This window comes from Polyodon spathula, chromosome 7, assembly GCF_017654505.1.
Source record: "Polyodon spathula isolate WHYD16114869_AA chromosome 7, ASM1765450v1, whole genome shotgun sequence".
In the NCBI taxonomy this organism is placed as follows: domain Eukaryota; kingdom Metazoa; phylum Chordata; class Actinopteri; order Acipenseriformes; family Polyodontidae; genus Polyodon; species Polyodon spathula.
Window position 1 is genome coordinate 21,842,571 of NC_054540.1, and position 23,324 is coordinate 21,865,894.

Here is a 23,324-nt window from a genome sequence, read left to right on the forward strand (position 1 = left end):
TCATACCTTTAAGAGTTGTCTAGGGCACATGACTTCAATAAATGTCACATATAGTTATTCATATAGGGAACATTGTTTCTGAACGACAGTTGTAGCTTGGGTCAAACTGGTTGTCATATATAAAAAAAGAGCTTGCTCGCCACGAATCAAAAACCAGGTTTTTATTTTCAATATAAAAAAAGGTCATACAAATGCAGTACTGGAAACCCACCAAGCTTTTTTTTTTTAGTTTAGGTTTTTTTTATTTGTTTATCCCACCCGTAATGCTGTTTCTTCCCACTCAAAATAATAATACAAAAAGGTACTAATTCTATGTATATAACATACTATACAAAAATGTGTTACAACATTTAATGCTACCCAGCTTGCCGACTAAATTAACAAATATCACAAACTCAACATCAATTGTCAAAATGACAAGATATCAAAATCTGATTATGCGCAAACTATTAAGTACTTTATACTCTATTTACAACAAGCTGTAGAATGTGTCACCTAATCTAGATTTTATTGTGCTAATAAAAATGTACAACTCTCAACTTTCAAAATTCTTAGTTTATAAAGAAATGTATATCATTTTTACAATAAATAAGAACAAAACGAGGCACATCATCCTAAAATTTAAAATACAGGTCCCCATATATATATATATATATATATATATATATATATATATATATATATATATATATATACATACACACACACACACACACACACACACACACACACACACACACACATGTGTTTATATATTTATATATATATATATATATATATATATATATATTATATATATATAATATATATTATATATTAATATTATATATATAATTGTTTCATACCAAAGAAGTATGTGTTTCTAAAAACACACATACACACTTTAGACAATTCATATTACAAATTAAAAATAATGTAAAATGTCCATTAAAAAGTAACAATAATCTGGGCAGCAAATATTTGGTGTAATGAAAATGATACACTTCAGGTTTTTACATCTACTCAAGCTTTCCCATTAAGCATTTAAACTATACAAATATATACAGAACTGAGAATACTAAAAATAAATAATACTATAAAAAAAAAAAAAAAAAAAAAAAAAACCCTAGTTAATGCCACTTGGAGAAGCTTAAGTAAACAGACAATAACTTATGTAACTCAGACAAGATATAAAAACAAACAGCAGTTACTGAAATCATATTTAACAATATGTTGTAGCCCTATTTCGGAATTTGATTTGTTTGTAGGATTTTACAATGCATTTAGCACCGGGAAAGCCCACATGGTGATATGGTACATATCTTTTTATACAGTTAATCCACTGTACCAAATAATAAAAAAAAAGAATGAACCGTGTCTATGGAATAAATTAAAGCTTCGGACAATATACACATTTACATTTTCAGATAAGGAAAAAAGTTCTTGCAACTACAAGCGAGTGATGGAAAAGGTCAGAATTAAGAATGGCAGTGACTATTTTAGCGTATTGCTCTTAGTTGAATGCAGTTACTAAGTACAATAATTGATAAATAGATCTCCAGCACATTCATTAAGAAACAGTAATCAGCCAAATATAGCAGAAGTCCAAATGAGGCAAGATGTCAAGTTAGCACCGATTTAATCAACATCACTAAAATCACTAACTGGTTCCCCCCGTACCCGACTTAGGTGATTCATTGCTCGATCAAAGGCGGTCTGTACAGCTTTGCGAATGCTGGAGGTTCGACCCTCCATCATTTTTAACTTGTCGATAGTTTTCTCAATTCCAAGAGGGACCATTTTTGATTTAGGAAGCCACTGCCTGGTAAAACAAAGAAACCATAAGAATTAAACACTTAATTACCTTACTTAATTGTTCTCAAAACTATAAGATAGATAAAATATTTTTTATAAAAAGTTACAGAATCTATTAAAATTCAAATTCTTAAAATGTTTAACAGTATACACTTACCAGCTTCTCTTGTTGTCAAAGAAAAGAACAAGGAAAAGTTTCTCTCCAGACTTGAAGTGCATTTGTTCTCCTACTTTTAAAACATCAAGTGGAGGTATTGGTATGGACACACCATTATGGTGACAACCAAGTCGAGGCATTTTTGGATCTATTATCTAAAAAGATTAAAGGAGAATAAGTAAAATAAAACAGCCTATACAAGTACTTTGAAATGGCCATATTTAGTGCCCAACCAAAACAATAATTTAGTAGTTTTAGTATTTTGGTAATACAAGGGTTGCACTTATGCCAGTAAAAATGAAGCACCAACGATTAACATAGAGAGAGACCTGCAACAGTGATAACTAGCCCTTTCCAATCAGGACTACCTAACATTTAAACTGATTAACTAATAATGTGGATTGACAAGGCCAAAACATTTTTAATATAAAATGCTGCTATACAAACTTAATTGTTACATTTTCCTTTGATTTAACTTACCAGTGCAGGATAGGAGGGATAGCCACTACACTTTGCCCAAACTAGTTTCAGAGGTTCCAGGACAACAGTTGCAGAATTAGCAGGCATCCACATATTGTTGTTGCCAACTTCTAGGAGAGCAGGAAGAACGACAATCAAGTTATGATGAGTTCACTGCAATACATAAAAATATTCTTCCACGATACACTTAAACACACACAATAACAAATTAAACATTGTTTTAGAAGACAGATGTGGCTGTATATCTACAATTTAGCCCATATGTTAATGAACCTTTTCATTGTGTGTGAATGAAGGCTTTACCTCACTGCATCAAAACAGCCGATTGCAATGAAGTAAAGCCAAGTTCAAAATGGTGTGTGAGAAATTAAAAACGTACAACAGCTTGTAACTGCAGCCTTGCAACTGAACATAAATGCATAATGAAGGCTATCATTTTTCACCAATTTTGCAGGACAGACCTTTGTTGTGATGTTGCTTTGAGTTGATAGATGCTTTATAATAAATACCTGCTGCAATTCTTGCTGCTTTAGCAAAGTTTCCAGTTTCAATGCAAGTTATTAATTCATTTTTGTCATCAATGGTGTTTCTTCGTACCAGTGCTGGTTTTCCTTTCCCACATTTTGGAAGGCTCAAACTTGAGGGAGGATTAAAAAAAAAAAAAAAAAAAAAAAATTACATTAAATTTTATTTTTAGTTCCCGGTTGAACCCAGTGGTGAATTCTTACCCACATATCAAGTTAAAGTAACAGAAATAATCATTAATGTTTAAATGTGACCATGTTTCAATAAATAGACATCTGCTTAGCAATGGATTTGAATGAAGCAATACATATTAAAACAAATGTAATAAATAACTTAACGCTATTTACTCTGTGGCATTGAATCTAAAAACATTGTTTGACATTATACATGTCAACAATTTTTTTGTTGCACAGAATCCTTAATATTTTCTGTAGATGTACAATTGGAGTAATACAATATCCCATGCATCTACTGGACTAATACAAATATGTATAACAATTAAAAGGACACTTTCAAATTGTAATTATACTGCAAAAAATGTTAACTATTGTTTTATATAGGGAAGGAATGATGCGTTTCTGGTCCAAGCCAAACCTGAATGAGAATATTAATAACCTAATCTGGCTCAATGTTTGCAACACTGGATAACAGTTACATTTAGACCACAGGCTCTCAAACTTGATAGAGAACCGTCCCTTGGTTAAGAAAATTAAATTATTAACCCCCCCCCTTTTTTTTTTTTTTTACTTGACAAACTTAACAAATGTAATATGAAAAAGACTACACTTCTGCACTCTTCTAAAAGTTGCCCATAGTAAAAGCACAGCAGTACAATAAAGCCTCAGTGAGAGCATGGTAAAGCTTAGGTAAGCAATGTAAAGAATAGCAAGGAATGGTAAAGCATATTATTCATAAACATGGCACACCATGGTAAATGCATCGTATAACTGTGGGACTAGCGAAAACTACAAAAGTATTGTGCAAAACACACGTGGTAAACTTGTATAAGGAGAGGCTGTGGATCGTCACAGCTTCCAAGCAAACCTGACCTAAAATTTCACATTATATTTAAATACCCACTTCAGGATGACAACCTCTGTTATTGCATGGAGCTGTAGCATTGTCAACTCTCTCCAGAAAAGTACCCTGAATATAAAATCCCTAAGTTAAATATTTCTCTGCACTGTACACTAAAGAACTGTGTCAGGGCCACTACCAACTATTACTATTATATAGTTTATAACAGATCACCTGTACTTCTTACAACTGTAATTCCATTTCCAAAATAGAGATAAACATATGGTACACTTACAGAAGACAAACCTTTTTTTTTTTTTTAAATGTATTGCAACATTTAATAATGTTATGTTTTTTAAGACTATGTCTATGATAAGTTGCATTATATTATTATTGTCGTTCAAAACACACATATTGAAGTCTTCATGTTATACTAAAGAAACTAAATTAAAGTTTAACACACATTTATACAAAACTGAAGAATACTTATGCATTACTGTTTTGGATCCCCAGACGCTCTTGTGTGCATTTCCTGTTATATTCACACAGCATTACAAGTTAATTTTTATGACAAGGGAGTATGATCTTACATTGGCATAAATACATGTGTACGTGTGGCTGCTTCTGTGGGTGTGGGTGGTGGTTGTTTCAGATAGTTCTTTGGGAATGTACTAGTTATCTGTGTAGTGAGTTTTTAGAAGGTAAGCACTTTTTTTTTTTATGCAGCTCTGCTTTAAATCTTGAACAATTGTGTTATAACAAATTCAGCCCAGCTGATGACATATTAGCCTCTGGTGCCTGGGTATTATCTGAATCGCTCTAAACTAAAAGCCTGAACGTTACAGCGTCAGAGTGCTGCATCTTTAATGAAACAGAACGAGGTGGCAGGGACAGGCACTGTCTGCACCACTCCTAGAGAGGTCCGCCTCAGTTTGACAACCCCTGATTTAGACCAATATGCTTTCAAGATTGTTGTGGAACATACCAATTTAGTACCAAGATATCAGATTTATCACCTACCAAATACAAACACCACATTATTGTCAGTATCATGAAATGGTGTTTAAGATATACTGTATAACTGGTATTTTTATAAAAATATAAATAAAAAAAACACACAATTAAATTCCACCAAATGAATGCATCTATAAAAAAAAATGTTGCATTGCAGAGTGAATTACTCCCTGAAATGTACTCATTGCTGTGCAAACTGTCACAATAAATAAATAAAAAATACAGCCAAAATTGCCTTATTTCCAAACTATCTTACACTGCATTTAGGAACCTGGCAGGTGGTTTATGTGGTAAATGATTGAACACACTACCTAGAGCTGCACAACTCCTTCAACATATCAATAAAAGACACCAGCTGCAGCAAAGATCGGAAATATTTCTGCTAAAAACTGCTCTGACCAGTACAAGGGGTGGGGGACATTTTACCTCTCTGTTTCACATTTATTTGTTAATCAGTGATGTTTAAATTGTGAAACATCTTCAAATGCCTATTTTTAGAAAATACAGCCCTAATAATAAACATCCATCAGACTAACAGAATGTGTGTGTAATATATATAAAAAAAGAAATGCATAGGTATTTTGAATGCACTTTTTATAGCATTAGTATGGCAGTTTGCACAGTAAAATAGACAGTTCCAAAGAACCTTAACCTGTACAGAAATCATTAAGACATTCAATAAAGTCATTTTCAAAGGTCAAACAAAGTTCAAGGAAAAACAGAAATTAATAACAAGCACGCCCACCATTGGCATCGATGACAGCCTGACATCTCCTGCCTATGGATTGAATCAGAGCCTGGATAACATGTCAGGGAATGGCAACTCAGTCTTGCTCAAGTGCCTGGAAAAGTCCTTGTTAACGTCTGTGGCTCGGGGTGACGTCGCACACGTTGACCAAGCTCGTCTCACAAATGCTCAATGGGGTTCAGATTTGGTAGTCGAGACGGCCAGGGAAGCACTTTAAAATTGTTCTGAGTGAGGAAAGCTGTGGTGGCCTGGGCTGTGTGAGGTCGTGCATTGTCATGCTGGGAAATTACGTACGATGGTTCACGAATGGGATCACATGAGGCCGTATGAGCTGTCAAGTTGCCTTGAACATGAACAAGGTTGGTTCTGCCACTGTCTGAGACTGCCACACACATCATGACCACCACCAAATCTGTCAACCTGTCGTGCACAGTTGGCCGCAAAACGTTCATGACCTCGTCTGTATACCAGGGCTCTTCCATCTGCATGTTGAATCAGAAATCTGGATTCATCACTGAACACCACATTCCTCCATCTTTGTATGGGCCATACTCTGCGACTATGACACCAATGAAGTCGTAGTGAACAAAGTTGCGGTGTATGAATCACTCCTCTAACTGGCCTTGCTCGGATACCTGCTTCCCGTAGGTGGTTTCTAACAGTCTGGTCGGAAATTCTACGCATTCCTGGTACTGCAGATGATGTAGAGATTGCAGTGGTGAACTTGTCACGTAAATGACGTAGGCGTAAAAATCTGTCCTGGGCTGCTGTTGTCACATTTGGTCTATCGGATATTGGGTGATCAATTGCTGTTCCACGTTGCTGGAATCGGTGCCAAATTCGTCAAATAGTGCTATTGGAAACATTCCGACATCGTACCACGGCGGACCGAGATTTGTTGGCTTTCAAATGTCCAACAGCACTATTCCATTGAGCATCGGTAAATCTAGGCATAACTTCAAATGTGTCTACAGTGAACACCAATAAGACCTGCAAGCTGAGAACTCTCCAATTTTATAGCCACATCTTGGCATGCTGAACGTGCAGTGAATGCACATGAATATAGCAAGACTTAAGCAAACCGTGAATTTTAGGAATATTCACAGGTTTTGTTGTTTTGGCGTACATCGTGCGTTTTCGATCCGACGATGTGATACACTGCTGTCAGCAAAACGTGTTTAAATAAAATACAATTCTTTTGATCAAGTTTTGTTACAATTTAAGAGACTGAAGAAAAAATATCTGCTATGTGTATTTTTTCAAATTATATATAGACAGACAGAGATAGAAAGCCATAATTCACAGCTGAAATAAGTCGTCCCGTCCCCCGACCACACCAGTTATACAGTATACCCATCAATTACTCAACTAATCAGGAGTCAGTACCATGAAATGAGTGTATTTGGAAAAACTGTCCATGGAAATATGTAATTTGGCAAGCAATTCTGAAGATTGTGCCTTGATTAGACAAACCAGAGGCCAGAACTAAAGCAAAAATATCCATGACCTAGACTTCTGTTCAAACCACGTGTCATCACAATTGGCTGACCAGTTCTCAAATTATATGTAAAAATGTGTGACATACATACGAATGGACGTATGTTCGTACTTAGGGGAGCCTCCACTAAATCCCCATCGTCGGGGATGTTCATCCCCATGAAAGGGTAATAATGGTTTAAATGGAAGGTTGCAATTGACCCATGATGTCTATGTATGAGGTGGCATCTCAAAGGAAGGCAACCATCAACAAAATAGGAGTTCCTCTACTTATCAGCAGGGATGCTAGGAATCCGTTTCCTGCGGATAAATGCGGAAAAAAAAAAAAAATTTCTATCTTGACAGAGAATTACATTTTAGAAATAAAATTACCCTACTCTTCTTTTTTAACATGTTAGACTATTGCTAAAATAAGTCACAGTTAACTCCCATTCTGTGAGCAACACAACACAAGTTCTGCCACAGATTGTGCACCCTCAGTGAAACAGACACATATTTTGTCCACTTTGCACAGCAAAGTGAAGATAGCAAAACAGTAAAATTGGAGAATGTATTATTTTAGTTTAAACCACTGCAGACATATGCAATGATAAAAGGTCATGTGACAAACTGAGGATTAGCAGTTGGATATTAGGCTATTTAACAAAAACGTACGAAAGAAAATACCTTGTGCTGCATAAAAGACTACTGCTTGAAGAGATACTGGATTCTGATGCACATCTGCGTCTGGGTTCAAGTTTTCTGGATGGAGTGAGCTCCTTGCACTCATCGTTTCCGAAACCATTAGTAAGTCCTAAAAATACAAGGGATCCATTTATTTTTTTTTTTAATATATATTGCAGGCCTGACTGACAACACATAATAATAGATAAATAATCCATAAATCAATTTTTACTCGCAACAAAAATTAATAATTAATATTACTGGTAACAGTCAACATCTGGAAACAGCATATTCTTACAAAAACATAACTGAACATGTTGCATATATTCACTATATCCAGTATATTATTGTTTGTTACCATTTTGATTTTACCTGAATCAAAACGTTTCATGGGAGACTCTTCATCACCTTCACTGTCTCCACATGCACTTCGGGACCTCTTTCTTGGCTGAAGAAGAGTCTCCAATCTTGGAATAACCACAGACAAAAATGTTTTGGTCCCTAGCTGAGGAGAACTAGGCTGTGCATCACTGATTTTCCCAAGTTTTTGAGGACTTGGGCTTTTAGATTTTCGAAAAAGAACAGATGTTCGTCTGTTGACATCACTTGAGGACTCCGCTAATGTAGATGTGGCCACCACACTAACATCGGTGTCCTTAAGCAAGTGTTCTTGAGCGTGTCCATTAAACATTTCCTTTGGTGGAGAAATGCCACACATTTCATTTTCAAACTTAACTCGTTTATGCAATTTATTGTTCTCAGGGTTAGGTTCAATTGGTTTGAGGGTAGGTGGTTCTGAATTACTGTCCAAATTTAAAGGAGGTGGCAAAGAATCTGATGGTTCTAGATTTGGTGGCATTGACTTGTCTCCTGCAAAACAAAATGACAACACTTGAAAATCACTGAAAGTTGCAGCAGTAAATATTGAACTTTATCAAGACTTATTCCTGAGTTTTGTGTAATTTCTTAAACAAATTACTAAAGCTTTATCAAACAGGTGTTTTTAATTTAATGATCTAAACAGCTGCAAACCTTAACTCTGCCACACCAACTCAATATTGATCCTACTGGTGTTTTCTGGTTAGTATGATTGTCATATGAACCAATTTTGGAGATTTAACATTTAATGAACATCATGAAATATCAACTTTCATAATTTCGTTTTATTTGAATCCCCCACTTTTATTCAAAAGAAACAGGCGGTGCAACAGAAGTTTGCCACTGACAACCCTAAGAGGGCCTCACTCATTATCTTACATTATCTGGCATTTTGACCAAAACATGACCATGGAGCCTGGGCGGAGATTATTTTAAATGAAAGAGTTTTTTTTTTTTTTTTAAAAAACACTTATTTATTAACAGCAAGGCAAGATAACTGTAAAGAAGGATGCAGAGAAGGTGTACAACTAGCTGTCTACAGATGGTATGGAACGGTCAGAGTTCATGCAACAGCACAAGTAACTACAGCCTTGTGTTAGATGATCATAATCCTGCATTTTTTCTTTTGTTAAATTTTAAAATATTGCAGTGGCCACTTTTGTATATTTATATACCCATACACAAAACATAAAATCACTGTATGTGACACAGAATATCGAAAGAAACAGATACCTTTCCAGGATAAATGGGCAATTCTAGTCGATAAGCACCCTTTGTCTACAGAACCTACTAGCACAGTTTACCAAGTTACATGCCGAGTTCTCAGAAAACATTTTATTTGCTATTGGCGTCGTCTTCTTTATCTGTATTTTACAAAATCTGAAAACAAGAGAATTACTGCGCATGTGTTTGTAAACATATCAGATGGTCGAAATGGATTTCATGACATCATGCAAAACTACTGCAGCCGTTGTGCAACACTGGAGTGAACATAGAGCCAAACTGTATTTCCAGGCACTGCATTTACACAAAAACACGATTAACACATGGAAAATGAAGTTTTATTGCTGCTCCAAGTATACAGGCCACGTGTGGCCCTCGAAAGCCTGATTCGTGGCCTGTACTATGATCAGATATTGCACTATTCAAATTAACTAAAATGTATTTTCTTTGACATCAAGTGAGAAAGAAGAATGTGAGTGAGAGAGGAGCTTTGTGCGCAGGTGTTAGACACAGTGAGTGCGAGAGAAGAGTGTGTCTGCAGTTGAGGAAAGAGTGTTATAGTAATAAAACAATGACTTGGATCGCATTATTGAGGAGTTTGGTGATAAAACGAGTGATCAGGAGAGGATCTATGAAGAGATATGTTAAATACAGCGAACAAGGGGTGGGGTGCGGAGGGGCTGGACTTTAACAGTTAAAAGTACTTGTCAACAATGTATAATGTGAAATTGAAACTGTCTAAAAAGGTAAAAGTTTTAAAAAACCAAGTCAAGTAGACAAACATTTCAGTTAATGTCTTCATAGCATGAAGCCACTGGGTGAAAAGTTTGTCTGCTTTTACTTTGTTAGGTTTTCTTTACTTATTGTTGCTGCATCACTGGCTATATTGCTTTAAAGAAATTAAACTGCAACAGTTATTGCAGTATAGATAAGGAATTTAATTTACTTAGTTTTTCCAAGAGCATCTGTCCAAATAAAACTGCCTCAACCAACATTTTCGGTTGTCTCCTACAGTGGCCGAACGAAGTACTTTTTATTTAACGGAATTACCACAAATTTAAATGACGACTCGGGACATGATAAATATTTTAAAACAATGAAATTGTTCTCAAAACTAGATTGTAATAAGAAGAGGGCAAGACATAGCAGCCAGCAGACACCCTGGTTAGTATCAATGAACAAGAAACAAATGGCAGATGCCTTAAAAGAAAAAAAAAAAAAAAATATATATATATATATATATATATATATATATATATATATATAATCAAGTCACCACCGCAAGCCAATAAGAGATCTAAATGCCTGTAAGAACATTTTGTCAGATGTACAGACGATGTGTGAGTATCCTGACAATGTAAACATCTACATGGCTGGTCAAACTCAGAAGCGTTACTCAGTCTCTATGAGCAGTGCAAGCCCTGAGAAACACAATGGAGTGGCCACAATTGTGTTAATGTGTGTATTAACGTATACATTAAAATTACAAAAAACTAAAAATATATATTTAGTACATATTTGATACTGTAACATATTCCTAACATTATGTTTGTTGCACAATAGAACTTAGTGGATTTGACCCACTGGAAACAGTGTTAGTAACAGAAACTATGTCTTCCTTTCCACAGTAGAGATTCTGTAATACATGAAACTTCAGGAATCTAGCCCCTAACTTACAAGAAAAAAGGAAGTCCATGAAAAACAGTAATTAAATGACACTAAAATTTAACAGAGAAAAGCAGAACTGAAGTACATTTTGAAATGGCCCTCTGCAAGTATTTATACATACCATCTTCCTCGAGATTTTGCTCTAAAGGTGTACTATCTTCAACACAAGTTGTGCTCAGCTCTGGTTGCTTGGATTGAGTTTTCTGCAGGCTAAGTTCGTATCGCACATTATATATTTCTTTCTTTAATAATTTTAAGCGTTTGCTCCGAGATGGACTTGATTTCATTGCACAGGTCAAGTCAAGTTTTTCAAGTAGTTCTTTGAGCTGTTCTTCCAAGGACATGTGTACTCTGTTTGCTGGATTTAGGAGTTTGTCCACTGAGGAGACAAAAAAGCAAGAAACAAGTATATTAGTAAAACAGCTGCCGGAGACCCTAATTACAAACTTATTTTGGACTACCTAATATTGCCTTACAGACTGCAAATAACTTGTGGGAAATAATGTTGTAACCAAGTTCAATTGGATAAGCAATTCTCTAGACAGACAAGTAGCTATCTCAGGTGTATAATACATACTAGACACTAGGCTATGCAGAATTGATAGGATCAAATTAAAAGTCTATATTTTAAGAAGCACGAGTATGAAGTGAAATAGTATGTATAAGTGAGACAATGGAAATTAGACTAGGGATGGGTTCGTATACCGGTTTTCTGCGGTTTAGGTACATTACGGTATTGATACATACAGTTCCTTTTATTCTACAGCGCAATTATCGTAATTCGTTTATACAACAGTTAACGCATTTTTCAACTGCAAACACGCTTCATCTAAATCAAGCAATGGTACTTGCAGCCTTAGCAAAGTGTGAGGAAGATCTTTTCGTGAACTAACACTACTTCAATAACGGTTTTGAAGGAAACCGTCAAAGACACAACACACGTTTCAACTGCTGCGTTCCGCTACCCAGAGCTTGCTGCGCCGGCTGCTCTTGGCTGCCGTCTTTCTGATGTTACATGCAGCTTTTAGAGAAACGCCTTCTCCAAACCTTGCAACACAGCATACATTTTTCAACGTCCTATGTTTACATTTGTCTGTATTATCAAAAGTCAGTTTAATGTAATTGATTAACATTACCTTTATTGTAAAATTAGACATCACTTATCACAGATAGTACATTATGTTTGTTTAAATTATTTATTTATTATTTATTTGTTCACGGCTTTATTGTATAATGATAAAATGTTGTTCGCCTCTGTTAACAAGGTGGCAGCAGTAGTTTTAGTGGTTATTTGCATTACGATTAGCAGGTCACTTGTGACCTTTGCATCATCACTTTGGTTCACAGTCGCAGCCAGCATCCCACAGTAACATTTCAAAGCTGTGCTGGGGTATGCACAATCTGCACAGATTTCTGTGGGTGTTGAGTGACGTCTACAGCGCATCGCCGCGATTGTGTGCATCAATGTGCAGAGCTGCCGAAATCTGCGCTAGAACATGATAAATGTCTTAAATAAAAGTAGTACAGACCCGCGACTGCAGCAGGACAGCCAACTTATTATCAACGTAGTTTTGCTTAAACAAGTTATAACAGTATTCCAATTTTCTTAGTTAAGTGAAGAAATTTTTTTTTTTTTTTTTTTTTTTTACAAACTCCAAGTGTAATAATCATTGTAAACTTACTTGTACAATGTCGTGATGTGTAGGTATAAATCCAATAACACGTTTATTTGTTTATTTCACGGTTATCGTACTATGCAAATGTTATACCGCCCCATCCCTACATGAGAATGCCCATTAAATCAATGTAGTTGTAGATTGGTAGGTATTAAGATATCAACATTACAGACTTTGTACGAATCTATTTACGAGAACAATCAAGGATTATGAAAAAATCAGCATAGAATAAAAAATTACCATCTTCCCAGGAAAAAGGCAGAGGTGGTTCAATCTTTGGTGGTTCAGATAAGTACATTCCTGTTTCATAATCAAATCCAATACGTTTAGCATCACGATGGCTTTGCCTCAGAATAGCACCCCCCTGATCTCTTAATCGAACAGCTGCTCTGTAAAATATTGTGTCCTTGGCATTATACTTCATACAGTTTTCAATAATAAGGTTGAAATCCTCTTCAAATTCATCCAGGTTTTTATATCCTTGAGCTTCTATCCTTTTTCTCATTGTAGAGAAATCCATTGGATGTTTGATATGGTCCAAGTAATCAGAAACCTGAAGTGTAAAAACAAAAACAAAAAAAATAGGCATGTCTTGAAAACCTGCTTGAATTCTGATTAACTTAAAAATATACCATATAATTTGTACAAACATTTTAAGAACACAGCTTATCCTACATAATTCTAGTTTGTAGAAAAAAAATTGTGTATTTCAGTATTGTTTTGTTTAATTTCATACATAAATACTGTACAAAGTGTTGGATAAATTAGAATTACTGGTACTTTTTTTTATAAGCAATTGTTCTATTACATTTACTTTTGTTAGTTTTCAATGAATTTATGAAAACGAACACATTGATTTAAATTCTGGATGAAACAGAATCCAAAGAAATAGGTCTATTCCTAAACAGTTACAAAAAAAAAAAACGGTTGGCAATTTAAAAAAAAAAAAAAAAAAAAATTGAATTTGATTTTCTCTTTGTTGATTTATGGAAAAATGATTTTTGTACCGTAGTTGTAGCTCTACAGTACCTCCAAACTGTAAATTTAAGGATGTTGGAAATGGTGGTTTGTGAACAGTTACATACCAACTAAATTACTCAATCTTAAAATTAATACATTAATAAAGCAAATTATTTATCACTGTGGCATCCCCTAAATGTGAACTACAAGAATTTAGTGATGGAGTATGCCACAGAAATATACTCCTCACTCATCCTTTTTTACTTTTCTTACTTTTTATAGTTTGTTCAATTGTTAAAGTTCCTAATTGCACAACTAAATAAAATATATCCGAGCATCTTGTTGTTAATAAAAGGTTTTTAAAATACTTTGTGTATTTTCCTTGAAACTACATAAAATAGGTAGTAACACATTTTTTCTTTTGAAACCATTTTATTATTTTGTTCTTATTGCCACAAGTGACAGATGCACATTTCCAGAAACATACCTCTTTGAGGTTCACTGGCTGTGCAAAAATCCTGGCAGTATCTTTTTCTTCAAGCTGATCTTGCACTGACCGAAGAAGAACAGTGAAAGGTATCAACTGTAGCTCCATGGCAACCTGCTGAACCTTGATCTGTAGAAAAATAATGCATCAAATGAATTTAAAATATACAATTGTAAGCAGAAAAAGAACAGCAATATCAAGCCACACAATCCATACATCCCCTTTGTAATAACAATATCTATTTTATATAGTGCCTTTCACAGTGGACCACCATCACAAAGCACTTTACAGAGGTAGGCTGTGAACTGTGCATTATATGCAGAGTCACTTACAATAGGACATTGACTTAACATCTCATCCGCAGGATGGAGCACAAGGAGATTAAGTGACTTGCTCAGGGTCACACAGTGAATCAGTCAGTGGCAGAGGAGGGATTTGAACTGGTCACCTTCTGGTTACAAGCACTGGACTTTAACCACTGGACCACACTGCTTCCATATAAAACAAATGGCACATACATAAATTAATTCATGATCTTTGTACGTATTCCTTCCTTGTTTTAACTCATGATGTGTACAGCATAGTACAACCAAACACTTTGGTCAATATTTTATTTAGTTACTGCAACAAAATGGTTGACCAGAATTCATAGAATGGCATAATTGTGCATAAAGATCAAACTGAACACATATGCAACAACAGCTTACACAAGCAAAGCTAATTCCATGCACCACTGCAGGGACTGACATCTGCCATAACTTGGAGCTTTTACTGTAAAAATGTGTTTATCATATCTGTTAAAGCTGTTGCCCTAAGAATTTTAATTTGAGCTGTAATCCTGTATTTTTCTGTCATCTCTTATGAAGTTGCTTTGGTAGATATACATACAATTCTGAACGATACATGGCAAACTCCTGACTGATTGTAGCAGGTGTCACTCATAGACACGTGTCATTCCTGGAAATGGCTCAGGACAATCAATGCATTGCCACATGCCAATCCCAGTATTACAGTACATTTAATTACTTGTAGTATTGCACATTTCCAAGACTTCAATGTGTTACTTTTCTTGCCCCTGCCTGTGGGGTCCAGAGAAAATCTGCAAAGAACAGAAGCTGTGAAGTGTAAAAATGTAATGCTGATGTAGCCACTTCCTTGCAATATATATGTACACCAGAAACCAAACAAATGTTTACCTCTTCTCTCTTTAATTTCTCTCGTTTACGAATTAACTCCACCAATAAGCGTGCCCTCTCAAGGTCATGGCGAAGCCTGTGCCAGTACTTCAATTGTTCTTTCAAAGCACTGCTTTCCTCATTATCTTCCCTCTTCAGAAAACAAAGACCAAAAAAAAATTAGTAATTTCAGACTGTTTATATTGTATATTATGTGCTGGAATAATAAGCGTGTGTAAAATAAAGAGCATGTGTGAAAAAAAAACTGGACCTAACAAGCGCTGAATAAATGGACTGCAAAGGGTTAAATGTCACCCACATGCAAAATTATATATTTTTTATTTGTATAATGAGTTTTACTTAAACAAAAAAGGTTGTGGTATTAAAATCCAGTCAAATCTTTATACCTAGCAGCTGTATATGTGCAGATGCTGTATATGAGCAGGGTATATTATCCAAAGCACTCCATTTGTGACCCCTCCCCTGGTCCTTGTTTCTTTTTTCACGTCGAAAATGTCCCTTGTGTCGACACTGTCAATACCTTTTAGAATTTTTAATGCTTGAATCAGGTCGCAGCGTAGTCTTCTTTATTCAAGACTGAACAGACTCAATTATTTTAGCCTGTCTGCATATGACATGCATTTTAAATCCAGAATAATTCTGGTTGTTCTTCTTTGCACTCTTTCTAGAGCAGCAATATCCTTTTTGTAGTGAGGTGACCAGAACTGAACACAATATTCACGATGAGGTCTTACTAATGCATTGTACAGCTTTAACATTACTTCCCTTGATTTACATTCGACACTTTTTACAATATATCCAAGCATCTTGTTGGCCTTTTTTATACATGTAAATAAACATGTTTTTATTTTTATTTAAATTATAAAAACATGACTACTGTTCTACATAATGTATTTTTAAACTATATGAATGTTTTATTCCATTTATACGGCTTACCTATAAATAATAGGAATTTCAATCAAACAAGTAGCTATATTGACGTCACCAGTAAATTATGCAAATTAGTACCATCGAAGGTTCGAACCTTCCTTCTGTAATGTGTTCCAAACCTTCGAAGGTCAAAATGTACCCTTCATTGCTGCCCTAAAATCAAGTTATCAGGAAATGATTTATCAGTATGCACTACTATGAAGAGATATGTAATGAATGCAGTGATCAAGGAGTGGGACAGGGCTGGAGATTCATTACCGAGTGTCCTTTTGATATGCAGTGCCTTTTAAACCTGTTTTACTGTGAATAAAATTACTTTTAAAACAGCGCATGTGAAAATAAATGAGACCTGACGAGCCTGACAGGTGCTGAACAAATGGACTGCAAAGGGTTAAGTACCATTATACACAGCTGTAACAATTAATAAATTCACACAATTATTGTTTTCAGATTCAACTTAATTATGGAGCTCTCCTGAATTCCTTGTTTATAAAGATAAAGGGTATTAACACTTATGATAGCGTAGCCATCTGCTGTGTGGAAGTGCATTCGAGGCGGAGGTTGAAGTTTATATGCCCCGCAGGCAAACAGGACTTATTACACATCAACACAGTGCACAGCTCACATGACACTACCAGCAATGGCACTGCACGAATCAGGTATAACAATGTACAAACACTTTGATAAGATCTACAATATCTGAACTAATCATGTCTGTTCAATACTAAACTAATGTTGCTGAAGAGGTTGATCAAGTCAGATAAACAGCTAGGGCGGATATGTGATGGGTGGATACGTGACGGATTACTGTAGTTATCGTGATCCAAATTTACTTACCTGCTGTGCATTTCGTTGTGACTGTAAATTTGACTGTAAACGCCGTAGCAATGGCACACCATTTCTTGACTGCCTTTTCAGTGTCCAGTAATTCAAAATACGTTCTATAAACAGTTTCTTTCTCTGCACAGCAACTTGATTGAGAATTTTGTTCAACCTAAAAGTAAGAAAACTGGTTCAAACTCAGAAGATACATTCAATTAACAAAATAGATGGGTGAAAACGCCAGTAATCTCATAAACATGAGGCATGGACTATCTGTGGGACTGATCGTACCACTATACTTAACGGACACATTTTGCCTATGTCTTAATTATTCAGAGATACTACTATACTCCATGTTGCACAATGTTAGGAAACAAAACGCTTGGTAAGAATTAAAAATATATTAACAGACAGTAATCCACTATTTTTATATGCTTAAACTCACCTTTGAGATGGGATACTTGGTACAGATACTGTAGGAACAGCTCCGAGTGGTTCAGCTAAAACTTTTTTACTCTTCTTGTTTTTATGCCTTCCTTTTAATCTGGTCCTAGCTGTTTTTTGACAATGTCCATTTTTTGTTTTGGCTTCCTCATAAATTGTCAGCGGTCTCCTTACACAGCCTGTTGGAGTGTGTGCATCACAATAGGCAGTCTTTTTCACAGAGAAAGTTGTTCCAGCCTCTATTACTTCTTTTACAGGTTCCATTTTCATGTAAAGGCCTGCTTTTTGAGCACAAGTCACATGAAATGCTGTGTAACAGTTTGCTCTATGGCACTGAATGCAAGCACCATCTCCTTTTTGTTTACAGAGATAGCATGTCAACTTCCACCTTGCTGGAGGAATATTCCTTACACCATCAATTGGCTCAATAAAAACAGTGTTAGCAAAACCCACTTCAGGTACCCACAGGGCACAAACTACATGTCCCCAACGATCATCATCCGTCTTTTTCAATGCACCACCCTTGTTGGGACAAAGTATACAGTCTAAAGGCTGGGAAGGAGACTGCAAGCAATGCCGGCAAAGCCATTGCCCCTCTGGGATGTATGGAACTCCATAACACTCTTGATGCACTGCTAAATTACACATGTCACAAAATAAAATGACATTGCTGTTCTGGCATTCACCATCCATACAAATGCAACATACTGCATCTTCATCAATGAGAGACTGGGGATCTCCTTGGTTCTGGCTTTCAAAGAAAGATTCCTTTTCAAATCTGTCCATGAGGAACTCAAATACATTCTGAGAAACAACACTCAGCCCCTCACTTCTGCGTTTTTCATTGATAAGTTCTAGCCATGCATAATCCTCCTCGTCCATATCATACTCTACCTCTTTATCAAGTTCATCAGAAGATTTCTCAATAAACGTGTAATATGAGGGGGGTCTCCGAGGAGCTACAGGTGGGTTGTAGTCCACAATACGAATGTTGGGTTCTGGGAGAGTACTAGATGATACTGGTACACCATGTGCATTTGGTGGAACAACATTCTTCTTTTTTAAATTATTGTTTTTAAGTCTTTTGGATCTTACCAGAGCTGGCCGTTGGCTGTTTTCCTTATTGCTCTTACATTCAGTTAGCTCTTGTGCTGTAAGGTCATCCTCTGAAATTATCTCTAAAGTGTCAAAAATACTGACTCTGTGTAGACGACCATCAATCTCCATGTCTACCATCCTCTGAGCCTGGGCATATGTCAGTGTTTCCCGTGTGGGAGAGTTCTTGATATTGCAAGGAGAAGTTGAACGCCTTGTCGTAGACACTCGATGATGACGCCCTTTTCTTTTCATGTTGGATATAATCTAGAAGAAAAAAAAAGTCAGGAGACATGTAAGCAATATTGTAGTTACTTAAGAGAATCACTTGTCATGTGACAATTGCCAATAACTGTCCCCATTTTCTGGATGGATCCACATTACTTCCTTTAACAAAAAATTAACGCCAGCATCATTACTTTTTATTATCAAGCAATATTTTACAATTCTAAATTAAAGACAGTTTATTAGATTTTAAATTCAGTAGTTATTTATACACTCATGAATGTTAATATATAGAGAAGGAGAGTTGTTACCTTTTATTGGAGTAACAAAACAATTAATCACAAGCTTTCAAGACCTCAGAGGTCTCTTCAGGTGAAAGTAGAGACAGATTGATGTTTACATTCAAAAGGTGATGGATATTAAATTAACTCCAATGCTATCCAGGACTTTACTAAAACACTGACTGTGACAAATATAACGTAGACAGATTTAATGGGAATGGGTGTCTCATGAAATATTACATTTTGCTGACATTTAATCAAATACTGGTTTTAATGTATCTAAGGCAACAGAAAATACAACTAATAGTGCAATATCATTTTGGCTCAAATTACTGTTATTACTAGTGTAGTAATCAAACTTAAAACAAGCCACAATATTATATTACAATTTGTGTATATGGTTTGACACCAGAACTATAACACAACAAATACAACCACCACAACTATTGACATACTTGTTTGAAGGAAGCTTGTACTGGAGTCAGTTCTACCATAACTGAATGATGTTGATTCAAACGGGAGACAATTCTATTATTCCATGCCAGCCAACTGTTAGTTTCCAAAATTAACATCAATTTATGGAAAAAAACAAACAAACAAATCCCCATTCATTTAGAATAGAACAGAACAAAATGTCATGCTTCCTTGTGTGATGTACCACTTTAATGCGTTCGAGCAGTTCCCAAAAATGTTGAATAATCAAAAGGTACAAGCAATTCCCAAAAATGCTGACTAGTCAAAAGGTACAAGTAATTCGCCAAACACATTGTTTAGGTCTCATTCAAAACCTGCGTTTAAACTGACTTAAAACCTGGAACTTCCCATGTAAATAGTAGTTGTCCTGGAATAATGCCCAGCTCTGTGACGTCCGCACCGAACTCTTTCCCGGGCCTGTTTGAATCAATGGGACATAGCAACATTACAGTGTAACTATTGTATTCTTGCCTTCATAGGGAGTACTGTTGGTGCCTAACCCAGGCAGAAACAAAGTGTAACAGTATATCCTCTTTCAACTAACAGTTTTATCGAGATACACAATCGGAGTCTGCCAGCGGCCTAGAGCGATGAGACAGTTGACAATAATAAAACCAGAAAAGGCAAACATGGCGTCCAACAAAACAAGCACCCTATGCATAAAAAAGAAAAGCCTTACCATTTACATAGAGACCAACTTTCTTTGCTTTATTTGATTTTTTTCTATTAAGAAAAGCAGTACTGTATAGCGGATTGAAAATAACAAGTAAATAACTCTTACTTTTCAATGTTTTGTTCTGCAGACAGCGGCAGCAGTTAAAGCAATGGCGATGTGGCCCGCGGAGTGGCTGTGATTCCGCACAATCTGATCCAACGGGCGCCGCTCGAGAAAGGCTTAAATTGTTTCTGTAGAGAAAACAGTACGGTTTCCGTGACGACTGTATCAGTTTGTAAAGTCGTTCTTGTTCTCGGCACGTAGTTACTACTAAAAAGGACCATTCGTAAATCGAAGTGTCCAATTTCTAAAAACCAACAACCTTTCTCCCAAACAACAATGCGGTTGCACTGGAGGTTCCACCCGCTACGCATTCTACGCAATCACGCCTTTACGGCAGTGGTACGTGAAGACAGACTAATGCCTTATTGGTGCGGTGTTAGGAAGTAAAATATTTTATTTTCGCAAGGAAGTTGTTTGCCACCGAACTAGAATATGGAAACAACATCATTGTTATGAACCGGTCACAATTATTTGTTTGTTTTGGAGGAAGTTTAAATGCCATATATCTTCCGTTGTAATTCATCGAGAGTTGTAGTGATTTAATGTGTTATTTCTGTTTATTAAAATAAATAAATAAATAAATGCAATAAAACAGATATTACAGTATAATTTTGTATTTGTAGTTTTTCCTACCATGTAAGGTAACATACGGAGTTGTTAATATTATGTCGGTCTAGATTATGCCTTAGTATTATGGTTTAAGGCTTTCATGCCCTTCTTTCATAACAGCGTAAAAACCAGTGATGAGGAAAGCACGTCTGTACAGGACCTAACGTGTCGTATCTGGCTTTTTATGTGTAAATTTTGCTGTAGTTAGCAGATGACGTAAGTATTGTCTTGGTTTTGTGGGGAAAGGGGTAAATATACAGCTCATAAAGTAATGGCAGAACAGCTAAACAAAATGGCACAATGAGAAAAGGTGCTTTAAATTTGGATACACATCCTATAAGAACATTTGAACACAAATCAGTTTTAAAATATTGTAGTTGTGCTAAACTATATTTCAATTCCAAACAAGAGGATGTCCAGAAATTTAAATATTTTGAGGAATCATTACAATTTTACAAGATTTTTTAAAAATATTAAAGAAAATCTTTCCTGAATCCTATGCAGTTATTTTGGGAATCCAACAGATGTTACAGGAATTGTGTACGTAAATAAAACCAACCTGTATTGAAATTACATTATGGTTTATCGAGTTAATTATTTTTTGAGAAAAACAAATGCAGTAAACTAATATTAAAAATGCTTAAGTTTTGATGGATGTGCTGGTTAAATGAACAACACAGACTTTGGGATTATACAAACCCACAACCTAATGAATGATAACTAGAATAGTCCTGAAGATATTTGTTATAACTGCTCTTGCCTTTTACTTTTGGGCATATTTATCAAGACAGAATAGCAATGGAAGCTGCTCTATGTACCCCTGGAGGGGCAACTATACAATCAGTGTACATTGTGGAAGAGGCCACGGTTAGAATATACAGTACTTGCCTTGGGCACTTTTGAGCAGTTCAGATAGTATCAGAATATTGGAGTAAATAGCATCTGTCTGTATGTCACACTTACATTTTTTCATTGATCATGAGAACTGCTTATACACTTATGTTGAAACTTGAAAATGATATTCAGTAAAACATGTTATTGATAGTATAAGAATGTAGGGGTAAATAGCATCCATATGTCTGTTTGTCAAACTTGAATTTTTACATGTGTATACAGTTCATGGTGATCAACTTTTTCTTGTTATTGACGACTCTAATGTTGTATTCTTGCAGAGGTTGTGGGGGAAGTCACTGAAATTTGTTTTAACTATTTGTTTGGAATGGCAGGTGTCACAGTTAAAATCCCTCTGCTTTCAAAACATCCTTTAGAATTAGTTAGATACTTCCAACATCTAATGTTAGAATCAACCTCAGATCTGCTTCTTTGACCTAAAGTTTCAGATGTATGTTTTTAATCAGCTTTTTTTTTTTTCTACACAGTTCAAATTTCACTTAGCCTAACCTAAACCTAATCAGATAGGGCATTCCAAGTAAGGACATTTTAAACAGATGTAGATACATTTGTTTTAATGTTTTACAATCATAATTATGATTGTCACAGGTACTCTGAATAAGAAATATTACATAACATAATGTATCCTAATACATTCAAATGTTTATATTTTTGTTTTTATGGGGCTTGGTGTTACTTTACTAACCTCTCATTTCTTTTATGTAAGGGATCCTAGGTACAAATCAGTATCAGATCACATATAAAATAAGTACTGTGCTTTCAACTTAGCCCATTTATCAACTACACAATTCAGAACAAATAGAAATATTTACTGCAGAATGTTCAGTTTAAGACTGAAGTATGCTCCTGCAGAGCTGTACTGGGAACTTGTCACGGCTTCAGGTGACAAATTCATTCAGTTTCTGTAATATAAATTATGGACAAACACACTAGTATTGTAATTTAGGGATATGGCACACAACACTGATATAATAATTATTTTAAAAAAATGTAATACAATACATTTAGACAAATAATATATACAGGGCTCAATTTTGTGTCCAAACAGTGATCATATATACAAAGTTTTACCTCTTGTGACTGTTTTCATTAACATAGATTTTATTTAATTTCTCAAATCATCCATAAAAAGCAGTCTTGCCATAACTTTGAAAATGCACTCAAATTGTGAAAAAAAAAGCAAAAAAAAAAAAACCCTTTGTTATATAACTTTCAAATACAGTCCATATTCTGGGTTAGAAACTAACAATATTGTTCTACTAGTCCATTT

The 23,324-nt window shown here is 35.4% G+C and overlaps 1 protein-coding gene across 2 annotated transcripts; it reads right to left on the minus strand.

Moving 5' to 3' along the window:
• Positions 1 to 1,144: 1,144 nt before the first annotated feature.
• Positions 1,145 to 20,841, minus strand: LOC121318345 (bromodomain-containing protein 1-like). 2 transcript variants are annotated; one of them, XM_041254902.1, is made up of 13 exons: positions 20,537 to 20,839; positions 17,682 to 19,042; positions 17,252 to 17,408; positions 15,485 to 15,616; positions 14,289 to 14,417; positions 13,082 to 13,394; positions 11,287 to 11,544; positions 8,268 to 8,765; positions 7,899 to 8,025; positions 2,941 to 3,068; positions 2,432 to 2,541; positions 1,952 to 2,106; positions 1,145 to 1,801 (listed from the first exon to the last, which is right to left on the minus strand). In XM_041254902.1, exons 2-13 carry the CDS (start codon positions 19,028 to 19,030, stop codon positions 1,618 to 1,620), a joined length of 3,540 nt encoding a protein of 1,179 aa, XP_041110836.1. In that variant the 5' UTR covers positions 19,031 to 19,042; positions 20,537 to 20,839; the 3' UTR covers positions 1,145 to 1,617. The 2 variants fall into 2 exon arrangements, with proteins under 2 accessions (XP_041110836.1, XP_041110837.1); XM_041254903.1 differs by lacking the exons at positions 1,145 to 1,801; positions 1,952 to 2,106; positions 2,432 to 2,541; positions 2,941 to 3,068 and adding an exon at positions 7,352 to 7,532 and having other exon boundaries at positions 20,537 to 20,841.
• Positions 20,842 to 23,324: the final 2,483 nt, after the last annotated feature.

What these genes read in the sequence shown, in the direction of transcription:
- LOC121318345 (XM_041254902.1), bottom strand. Translation starts at nt 19,030, where the DNA reads ATGAAAAGAAAAGGGCGTCATCATCGAGTGTCTACGACAAGGCGTTCA. An exon ending in AGCCAGTGAACCTCAAAGAG is followed by an intron (nt 13,395 to 14,288) that starts GTATGTTTCTGG and finishes TTTACACTTCAG; the next exon opens with GTTTCTGATTACTTGGACCA. An exon ending in GCAAAATCTCGAGGAAGATG is followed by an intron (nt 8,766 to 11,286) that starts GTATGTATAAAT and finishes TTTGTTTTGCAG; the next exon opens with GAGACAAGTCAATGCCACCA.